Source organism: Otolemur garnettii, unplaced genomic scaffold, assembly GCF_000181295.1.
Source record: "Otolemur garnettii isolate 467f Iridium unplaced genomic scaffold, OtoGar3 scaffold00115, whole genome shotgun sequence".
In the NCBI taxonomy this organism is placed as follows: Eukaryota; Metazoa; Chordata; class Mammalia; order Primates; family Galagidae; genus Otolemur; species Otolemur garnettii.
In genome coordinates, this window is record NW_003852510.1 from 3982892 (window position 1) to 3994453 (window position 11562).

The window sequence follows — 11562 nt, forward strand, 5'->3', positions numbered from 1 at the left end:
AGAGGAAAGATAGGATTTAGATTGAAATGGGAACTGGCAGCATTAAATACCTAGCCTGTGGTAACCAGCTCTGGTTCCAATTAACTATGAGATTTTCAATACCATTTAGATGTATCTAAACTCTAGTTTGCTCTTATGTAAAGTGAAGGAACTTGTTATTTAAAGTTTCTTTGAATGCCCAAAATCGATGATTTCTTATAAACTTTTTCCAGTCAAAAAATACATTTTTTAAAATTTGCCTTTAAATTATGCCTTTAAAGGTTTAAATTGACCTTGAAAGGAAGATTTTTGAATTAGTTGGCTTTGCTCATTATCAGAAAATATAAGGGATTCCAAAGGATTATGAAGTATTTTTTGACAAAATCAACTTTCCCTTATGGACTCATGAGGTAGGAAATTGATGACAATTTATTCAGAGTGAAAAAAAAACAAAACTATCTGATGATCTTAGGAACTAAATATAATCCAGTGGTTACTTACATAAGTCAGTACATCAAGAGACCTGGGACTTGGATATCAACTTTCTGTGGCCATATACAGTAGTATTTACTGGGCCTCTATTAAATCCCAGGCACCGTGTTAGATGGTCAAAATGAAAAGATAAACAAGATGTAATACTGTGCCTCAAAGAGTTCACTATCAGGTGAGGGAGAGTAGAGGGACGCAGTCAAAAATGAGCGTGGGAATGTAAGCAGGAAGCAAATTACTCATTATCTATGAAGGAGTTGAAACTATCTACTAACAGAAATCAGGAGGGGAGTGACATGATCTCACTTTTATTTTAGAAAAAAATAGCTTCAGTGGTACTTTGGAAGATGAATTAGAGGAATTTGAAGCAGGGAAACTAATTAGGAGACTAAGGTGATCCAGGCAGCATGGAGGGCCTGAACAAAAACAATCGTACTGGGAAGGCAGATGATATTCAAGGAATGGATAACAAGGAAGAGAATCAAAAGGGGAGTTGGATGTGGTTGGTTAGAGTCAGGGGAGTTTGTAGCATTTACATTTTCTTATTTTCCACCTAGTTATGTTCATTTGCCAATGGTAGAACTGCTCATAAAGAGGTGGAGAAGAGCTCCATTTTATGGACTTGTTAACCACATAGTGTACAATGTGGTTTTCAAATGTAGTCATTTCAAATCTAAAAAGCTATCAAAATAATCAGGGCTGTTTACAATCCCTAAATGACTAAATTCCTGACATGCTTAAGGCCTAGCATCTAACATTTCCACCCAGATGGTGGGGAGAGAGAGAAAAAACATGACTTAAAAAAAAGGTTTAGGAGATTTTAATTAACACAAATGGCTGCAGCTACTCTTTAAATCTGTCCAAAGCAAATGGAGTGAAAGCCTTCTAATCCTTCAGTGCTTCATCTGGCAATGACTTCAGACAAAAGAGCCTCTGTCCTGCCTCATCAAACTGACTTCCTTCAGTTCCTTGTTGTTCTGTGCAGACCTTTGATCCCAGAATTTTCTAAGACAAAAAACAAAAAAATAGGGAAAAAAGACAATTAAAACCTTGAGTGTCATGGAACTGGCTTGTAAATCCCCTAAGAATATTATTTTAGAATGTACATTAACAAATGTATCCCCCAAATCTGTACCCACTATCTACTCAAGCCCTTAAAATGATTTTTTACCAGGAAGTTGTTCTCACCACATGGGGCTTGTTTCTGCTGGTAGTTGGTCTGCCCTTAGTTATTGTGCTCACAGTACCTAATGGGAAAATGAGAGCTGCATTTTAGAAGGAAAAAAACTAATTTTGGGTTGCAAGTCTATCATTTATTACAGTATCTTATAGTTGTATCACTGAAGGACTGACTCTGCTCTTAGTATTGATGTGAATTTTCTGATTGTTTCAGAAAATATTAATAACCTCATCAAATGACTTTTTTTTTTTTTTCAGTTTTTGGCCAGGGCTGGGTTTGAACCCACCACCTCCAACATATGGGGTCAGCACCCTACCCTTTGAGCCACAGACTCCACCCTATCAAATGATATTTTTTAAGTTAAAGCAGTAGATCTTCTTTCTGTTGAGAGCTTATGTCTCACAGTGGGGAGATCCTTTGAGAATTATGTGCAAGTACATGAAGAAATGGAATATAAATTATGTGCATATATACCTACCCTCAGGTAACCTAAGTATATATTTCATAAAAATGGTTAATTGTAGAAAGCTAAGAACACACAAAAATCAAGGGTGGAGATGGGAAAAGATAAAGAGAGGGCAGATAGAATGGTAGGGACAGGCCGAGTGGAGAAAGGAGGCAAGAAAAAGGGAAAGAGGGAAAATTGTAGGGGGCTAAATAAGACCTATAGTGAGTCTATCCTAAGTTAGAGTTGCCAGACTAAAACATAGGACTCCCAGTTAAATATACAGTATGAACAGTAAATAATTTTGAGTGTGTGTCCCAAATATTGCATGAGACATATAAGAATTATTCTGTGTCTATCTGAAATTCAAATGAACACAAATAAAGAGTATCCCTTTCTGATTTGCTAAATATAATGGCCCTATCCTAGGCAACCTACTGCATTCCTGAGTATGTGATGCCAACAAGTTATATAAAAAGAAAATCACAGCCTCATCAGATCAACCATTAGGGAAATTTCTTGCTAACCCCCCCCCAAGCAAGCACATGCAAATTATACCTAGTCTAGCACCTCCAACTACAGTCCTTCTGATTCCACACCCAATAATGAATTTGGAGACAAGACAAAAATCAGGCATTCTTCCACCTGCCCAGGGACATCTACATAATTGATACTTCCATCACTCTCTTATTTTATATAAAATATAGATTTTTCTTTCTGGTCATCCAGGATACAGTGCTGTGGCATCATAGCTCACAGCAACCTCAAACTCAAACCTCAATCCTCTTGCCTCAGCCTCCTGAGTAGCTGGGACTATAGGCACATGCTACTATGCCCAGCTAATTTTTCTATTATTAGTAGAGATGGGGGTCTCACTGGTGCACCCGCCTCAGCCTCCCACAGTGCTAGGATTACATGTATGAGCCACCACCCCTGACTAACATGTAGATTTCTTGAGCTTTGCAAGAATGTAGCTACTACCGCCTCATCACCCTCCCGAACCCCCACTTTTTTCTTCTCTCTTTATGCCTTTAAAATGCTGAAGAGTCCAACCTTCCCTTGGGAGAAAACAGCTATAGTTTCTCTATGGTTCATGTTTTTCCTGAGTTTGTTCTTAAAATCTTGGCTTACTAAACCTCCATAGATTGATACTTTTGCCTCATTTATTTGAGTTGACCTAAATAATCCTAATGCTAATAAGTATACAGTTTACTTTCCCCCCAATCTTCAAAATGTATATTCTGAGGAAAAAAGAATATTATTCTCCTTCTGAACTTCTGTGTTGTTTTTATGAGACGTGAAAGAATGACTTAGTTTAGAAACTATAAACTATTAATACCATAAACCTAACTTTGAATACAAAAGATTCTGGTTGCCTCAAAAAGCCTGAACTTGAAAGCAATACAGTACTACTTACCAAGGACCCAGATTTGAGCTAGCTGTGGTTTCTGACTCTTCCCTTTCAGCATTTTAGCTTAATACTGTTTTCCTTTCAACAGCACCTGCTAAAGTGTATTTCAGCCACAGAAAAGTAATACTGAAGTAAAGTAAAGGTTAAATAAAGTCAGAAGGAATGAATGACTCTCTATCAGAATAGAGGGAATTATAGAATGAAGTCTCAAGAGTATTCATTTCCCATCTCACTGGGCTTTTCATTTGAATTAATAAGTATGGCATAACATTCACATCCAACCTTTAGGTTCTTAAAGAGCTCAAGTACATGCTAAGAGTTGAGGTAGAGGAGGAGAAAAAAGCCAGGCTGTCAGAATCAAATGTCTTGTCACAAGTTATAGTATTGCTGAAGATAAACTTCTTGAAACACCGGCAGATATGATAGGAAATTTAGTGGAATTCAGAGATTGCTCCCTGCCTGTGCTCTCTAAGACAGGTGACTGCCAAAGTCCACAACCTGCTTTCTGGATTGTATGAAACTTTAGCAAGGGCTGCCATACACCCTGAGTCAAGTTATTATTTTACATTGGTGAGGCAGTGAATTCCTTCAAATGACACCTGTTTCCAGAAAGACCAAAAGGAAAAGCTTCACCCCAGGTATAAACAACTAGACGATGAAGTATGCTGAAGAGATAAAACTGATTACGGTAATGCTACATTCTGGTCACCCAAGGAAATTCACAAGTAGGGATTGATTAAAGTGTAACCAAGTCGTAATATTAACACAGGATGATGTTTGCCAGCCAAATAGATGACACCACTGCAACCCAGCCAACCAACACACAGGACAGCGAGAGGAGGGATTCTTGGCCAAGAGAGTGGAGTAAACTCTTCCTCTGAAAATGCCTAGAACAGAAGGACCTGTACTGTGGTTTACTGGGAGTTGTTTCCAAAATTACATTCAACCATTTTTCTAAGATAGGGCTGTGAAATTCAATTATTTTGAAACCAGAGGAAAAGGAACCTTATCCAGGAACACTATTAAGTATTCAAATTTCAAGCCCAACCCATTGTTTATTTAAGTGCCCCAACTACCTGATCTGTGGTAGAAAGAAACAATATTAGACTAAGGTTGTGGAGAAAGTGGTCAATGACCGTTTTGGGGAATGGAGAGAACTATAGTTCAGGGAGTAGAATAATAGGTAAGCTTTGTGCAGAACACTGAGTTTAAATTAACATGGCCTAATGCATGCCAATAATACATACACCTTGGTGCCACAGAGCATGTCATCAATAGTTTTTTTCTTTTTTAAAATTTAATATAAGTGTACAAATGTAGTTATTTTGTCTTGAGGGTTATAAAAGGTCAATCTCTTTTTACAGCATCTCACCTTTCCTGAATTACTGCTGTGAACTTGAAGCCTGGGTGTGGTTGGTGCCACCTACTGGGCTAAATGTAGAATTACAAATCTCCTGAACAAATTCACCTTAGAGAATATGATTCTTCATTGGGAGGATTATACACCTTAAACAGGTGATAAATTTGGATCAAATCATAGCCCTTAGAGCTGGAAGAGGCATGAAAAATCACATACTTTAACGCTTCCACTTTATAGTATAGTATAGGAAATAATCTTTGAATGTGGAAGCAGAAGCCTATTTTTTCTGAGCTTATTTCTTATTCTGTTAAATGTATTCCAGTGATCCTGAGAGTTACAAAAAGTGATGTTTTCAACACACTCTATAATATGTTATTTTAGTTAAAGGAAAAAAACCTGAAATTAAATGACTTTACCAGGTAATATAACTGGGAGCCCCAGAGTAAGGCCTGTAACTCATGTAGTTGAGTCTAAATCCAGTGCTTTTCCCATTAAATAATAATTTTCCAAAATTTAATGGTGAGATGATTTTACATAGCAACTAGGATAAATTTAGGAGGTATTAGAATTAAATACCATAAATTATAGTGAGAAAATTATTCCCTTTTCAATTTTTCAAAATTGATGGGAGAAAATTTCAAGAAGTTTCAGTTTGATGATGATTTTCTTTAAAATTCTGTCTTAACACTCTTACTTCTTGAAAAATATAAAACAGGACTCAGACTTCAGCATCTTGCTAGAACATTAAAATTTTCATTTTTTACATACTAAGTTTACCTTCTATAATGGAAAACTATATTGATTTTTTTCATTGAAAATAGTAACATAAATTTTGTTTTCAGTGAATGCATTTAAGAAATTAAAGAAGCCAATCTAAACAGCAAATACCAAATAAACAGTATTTCACGTGACACATAAAGTTGGAAAACACTGCATTCTACCAAACTACCTCCCTACTTACTATTAGTAATCATCTCTTTGCATAATTACTTTTAAAATTCCTCTGTGAAGAGAACTAATATTTCTTTTGTTTTCAATAATCAAATGCTAAAGGTTATAAACAGGTCAACACAACCTAAGTTTATCACTCAGATTTCAAATCCACTTTCGCTCAGACAAACTCAAATATTTTTTGTGTTGTTAGAAAATGAAATTTGCCTATAATCAGTACTCAATGAAAGCAGAATCAATAAAACACAGGACTAATGGGTCACTCATGCCTGTGGCTACATTACTTTGTGGTAACTGAGTAGCCTGTCACTTAATTCTCCAGGAATATAAGAGGGGAGAAGAGAAAAGGTGTTTGAACTGTTCCAGTTCAAAATTCATTCAATGTTCTGTAAGCAAAGAAAAAAACCCTTCACTATTTACAAATTTAGGCTTGATTTTAATCCAGAGCTAAAAGGCTTTTGACTCCTTACCCTGTAGATCTCTTGAGATGAACTTCAGCTAATTGCGAATGAAGCAAAACAGGCATCTATCTATCCTCCTCATAACCCTTCTCTCTTCTTTTTAAATTGTATCTTAATGATTTTATACCATTTCTGGTCGCATTCCAAATTCTTTCTTTCCAGCTCTCTGCTGTCCAATTCTTATGAAAATACAAGTTGAAAGAAAAATATGTGTAGAACACTACTTGAAAGATAGGTAGTCCATCCAGTCTTCTAGATTTCCTAAAATTTACCTATGGATCAAGCCAGAGCCACAAAATGCTATGTACCTGGACCAAATCATCTTGAGTTAATCCATCACTTTTTAAAATTTCAGATTTATAAGTTGTTATCTCATTGCACCAAAGAATAGATGAGACAGAACCTGGGGAATTTAGATTCTGAACTCATTTTACAAAGACTATTGAGGACATTGACATTATCACACATACAGGGTCCTATCCCCATTATATAGAACTGGAGGGAAAATTTATCTAAGGTCTCAGTTCCAGGAAAAACTGTTTCTCCTGAGCAATTGGTTTGTTATTATTAATACTTCATGAATACCACAAATCTATGTTTCTTTTTGCTGGGAAATTCAGAACCAAAATTTCAGGGTACCTCTACCAACTATATATTACTCCCATTATTCATTCCCATGTATTTACCTGCCTTCGATTTACTGTCCTTTTCCTTTGATTTACTTATCTATTTAACCTTATGTGTTGTGTGTGATATCTATAAGCTGTTCAAGCCCTTTAAGGAGTAAGACTAAGAGATTAGAGACATTAGATAGAATGTTGTTTTCCCTTGGCCATGATTTCTCACTGTGCATCCATTTTTAAAAATACAGAGTTCAGATTCATAGGTACTTGAATATTTAAAAAAATTCTCTCCTGCCCAGAGCCCTTCCGTTATTCTATATTTTTACAGATTATATGATTTCTGCTAACAATGCCATACATTTTTTGAGGAAATCACTGACACTCCCAGAGGAACAACTGGGTTGGTAAAATTCACAGCCATGTCAGATATCTGTCTCCTTTCTTTCTGCTCTGGAATGGCAAAGTTTGTTCCAACAAAATGCATGAGTTCAAACAATTCTAATTACCAGGAAAGGGGAGGAGATGGGAATGAAACTAATACTTTCCTGCATACCAAGAATGCATCAATTACATATGCTAAGTACATAATATAATACTTATCTTTACAAAGGAAATCTTAATTTCCTCCAGAGAGACTCTTTAACTTGGTACAAGAGCTACTAAATAAGAATGATGATAGTGAAAAAAATATTATACCAGTAAAATTTAACTTACTGTGTGGTAAGGATCATGTTGCTCACTTATATTTGCGGTGTAAAACAAACAAACAAAAAAATGAAATAAACCTCAAATTGTGTACCTGGGATATTCTACCTACCTGGGAATGCACAAAGATTTGAAAGTTCTTGCTTTGGCTCAAAATTCTGTAGGTACAGTGATAATTTCAGGTCATTGGCCTTCTGGTAGTTCTTCAAAGCTTCAATTCTCAGCTCAATCACTTTGCCATAAAAGTCGTTCTAAAAAAAGGACATTTTTCAAAACTACACATATAGTATTAGCTTCTCGGAAACTATTGTTACCTGAGTAAACTTTACCCAGAAGTTAAAAAGAATACCATCATTCTCAGTCTTTAAAAACGGGTAGCAAGCATTTGTGATTTTTTTCCCCATTTCAAATAAACAAAATCAAGAACATAGGAATAAATACTATTTATTCCAAGTTACTCAAGGTGAAGATAGGTCCCTTTTAACAATTTCCACAAGACACACTTCTTTTATCAGGCCAATTGGTAATCCAGGATGAGATGACTGGACTTAAAGGCGTGGAGCTTAGAACCTTATTGTATAAATGAAATAGTATCTCATATCCAGCCTTAGAAGATCTTAATACCTGAAGGATCTTGGTTTGTTCCTGACACTTGATCCATTCCATTGTCCTCTGTTTCTTTTCCTGGTAAAAGAAAGAGCACTGGGTTACAAAGTAAATTGAGATCAGATATCAGTTTTCTCAATATGCTGAAAGAACCTAATAACAAAATCATGGTATCATAGATTCATTATTAAATTGGTTGCAACAGCACAATCTTCTTAATTGGCCTCACCTGTACAGTCTATCCTGTAAAACAATGGTTTTCAACTGGTGTGCCATAAAAATTTTTAAAGATTGTGAATTAAATTATTTTTGAAAGAAGTTCAAAGCACAGTAAGTATATTCTTTTTTCTACTTTTTTTTAAATTGACATAATTTAAGTGTGCCATGAGATTTTTAAAAGGTTGAAAAACACCACTCTAAAAGCTAAAATCTAAATGAAAAGGATTATTTTCTGTGAATGAGTTATGGGAAGTTGAGATACAAGCATACTACCTCTAAATACACATAAATTTTCAAAGACAAATCAATAAGTGTTCTGACATCACATAGCTATTGCAGAGTTGTCATTGTTGGTAGGGCATCTTTCATTTTGCCCTAACATGACTTCCCAGAAACTTGGGTGGTACTCTAACTCAAATATAATATCCCAAGGGGACCAGATCACCTATGAAAATTTTCATTGGTTCAGGAGCATACCATAACTTAGGTAGATTACTGCATATTAAAGACTTCTAATTTATCATCCCTAGGAGCCACTACCGTTCAGAATGGTCGTACTACCTTCCTTCCTCATCTCCTTCACTTTCTCTGCAAATGATGTCTCCAGTTCATTCTCGGTCTTCCTAGATGATGAGGGGGATTTGGGAGCCTGGGATGAAAGAAGAAAGCTAAAGGAATAGGAGGTCACAGGATGGAAGTGCAATGTCTTAGCAGCCCATAAATCTCATGTGCCCTAAAAACCCGGATCCTACCTATCTTCCTACCCAAATGAGCCCTGATTGTCAACCATCTCCAGCTATGTGGCACCAACAATCTTGTAATTCTAAGTATATGCAGTCCACTTGCCTTTCCATCCTGCAATTCTGCCTTATTTTTTATCTCTGCTGCTTTTGGTAGATCACTGAATTCTTCTGACTTGAATGTCTGTGGAGAGACATATTTGCAAAGCTTTAAATTAGTGGAAATTAATGAGGGAAGTGGAAAATCAAACTTGCCTTGATTCCTTAGCTTTTAGTTCCTGCCAGTCAGCAACTTCTCAGGGCCCAACATGAAAAGTGTATTTCCAAAGTGGGTTCACAATGTGATGAGCCCTTGCTTTCATTCCCTCCCTTGAGTGTACCTTATAATAATAAAAACTATTAACTGAACTTTTATTATTAATGTATTCCAATCAGGCTATCTTATTTCCATTTATAGATGAGAAAACTGAGACTTGAAAAGGGTAAGTTATTTGAGGGATCATATAGCTAGGAAAGTGTAGAGCTAGGATTTGAACCAGATCTTTCTTTCTGACATTGAAGACTGTATTCTTGGCCACAAGGCATATTGCTCTTCTTCATTTCTTCCTGAAATATGGATAGGGTAAGTTGATTACAAGCCAAGTGTATGGACATCCTTCATTTTAGAATGTCTTTTAGGAGTTCTGGAGAAGGTGGATTTTTTTTTTTTTTAAGACGGTGGATTTTGATAGAGGAATTGTGTTGGCACATTTCCTTTGCAAGGACTCAAGAACTCTGGACCTAAAACTTTTGATACCTCACCTTATACAATTGATAGGTAGCTGCCACTGAGAACCTGGAGCAGATCTCAATACCAGATGCTTGTATTCTGAATGTATTCGGATTATTTGTGAAAAAGTGAGGTGAAGAAAAGCAGTCAGAGACCATACCACATACCTGTTATAGCAACAAGACATAATCTGTGCTTCTATTTGTGTCTTAAGAAAAGAGCAATGGGTGTCCCAAGGGATCATCCCACAAGGGAATTTCCCATCCCCCTAAACCCAGTTTCCCAGTAAAAGACCCTAATATCATTCTCTTAGACCATGTAGTGATTGCTATAAATCATAGAGACATTAGAATTAGATATTTGTTATTCATCCACTCATCCAACTTAGATTTATTGATTCTCTACTATGTTCCAAGCATGGTGCTAAGGAGCTAGGAATTCAGACAACGAAATCAAGATACTGGAGGAGTTTGTATTGGGGAGAGGGGGAAAAAAGTTTATAAAAAAAACAGTAAAATAATGATAAGTTTATATTATGAAAAGAACTATGGAGGACATGAACAGAATTGCATAATTAAAAGTAGGAGGAGGGGAACTATTTTAGATCAAGCAAATAAGGCAGGCCTCTGAGAATGCTGAGACCTGAAGGATCAGAATGAGCCAACCATGAAAAAATAGGAGGGGATAAGGTAAGAACAAAGTCCTTGAGACAGGAAAGGGCTTGGCATGTTTGAGAAATCACAAAGAGGCCAGTGTGGTGGCTGCATAGAAAGCCAGGGTAGGACATCTATGAAAAGAGGCTGGAGAGTGGTTGACAGCCAGATTATGCCACAAAAGGAGTGGCTGTAAAGGTTTTTTATAAGAGCGACATGCTTTGATTATTTTGAAAATATCACTATGGCTGCTGTGCAAAGAATGGATTGGAATGAGGCATGAGCGGAAGCAAAGACATGAAAAAATGAGGATGAATGGAGGCCAGAGATAAACAGGATTTTTGCATTATGATCTGTAGGACGATACTTTCAAGAGATCTTTACAGGCATACCTTGTTCCATAGCATCTCCATTTCCTTCCGAAGCATCGTGTTTTTCCTTTCCTGTTGGAAGGGGAAGAAACCAAACAAACAGAAACACGTGTTTCTCTTGCTACTGAAGTGAGGTTGGAAGAAATTCATAAGTAATGGTGGAAAAGACATACAGGGACATGGTAAACCACAGAGGAAGGCAATGAATTTGCCTAGCCTCAAATCCAGGAGCATGAAAGATGTGTTTGATGATGATCATGCAAAAAACCAAATAACAAGTTATTTCAAATAATAACTTTAATTGTAATGATTGTGAGATTGTGGAAATGAGTTCCTAACACTCAAGATGTTCTTATATGGCAATTTCTCTGGAGCTTAGGCCAATAATTTCTAATTTTTAAGATCATTTACATCATTGGTTTTTAAAAATAATCTCATAAGAAAATTTGAGAGCAAACTCTTTTACTTGGATAGGCATTTTCTATTTTTTTTCCTGAAAGGTGAATGGTTAATATGCTTGCATTCATTAACCCTTAGATGAAAAGTCTTTAGCTCATACACTGAGGCTGGTGGATTCAAACCCAGCCCAGGCCTGCCAAA

The 11562-nt window shown here is 36.3% G+C and overlaps 1 protein-coding gene across 1 annotated transcript in view; it reads right to left on the reverse strand.

The window, feature by feature from the left end:
* Positions 1–1272: 1272 nt before the first annotated feature.
* The window catches only part of LOC100952017 (putative coiled-coil domain-containing protein 196), a 13397-nt gene continuing 3107 nt past the window's right edge, over positions 1273–11562 (reverse strand). The window contains exons 4-10 of the mRNA XM_023517635.1: positions 10984–11034; positions 9276–9353; positions 8997–9078; positions 8229–8290; positions 7717–7855; positions 1657–1715; positions 1273–1473 (exon numbers count right to left, since the gene is read on the reverse strand). Of these exons, the coding sequence (XP_023373403.1) occupies positions 1354–1473; positions 1657–1715; positions 7717–7855; positions 8229–8290; positions 8997–9078; positions 9276–9353; positions 10984–11034 (591 nt within the window). The 3' untranslated portion in view covers positions 1273–1353. The remainder of the gene's footprint in view (positions 1474–1656; positions 1716–7716; positions 7856–8228; positions 8291–8996; positions 9079–9275; positions 9354–10983; positions 11035–11562) is intronic.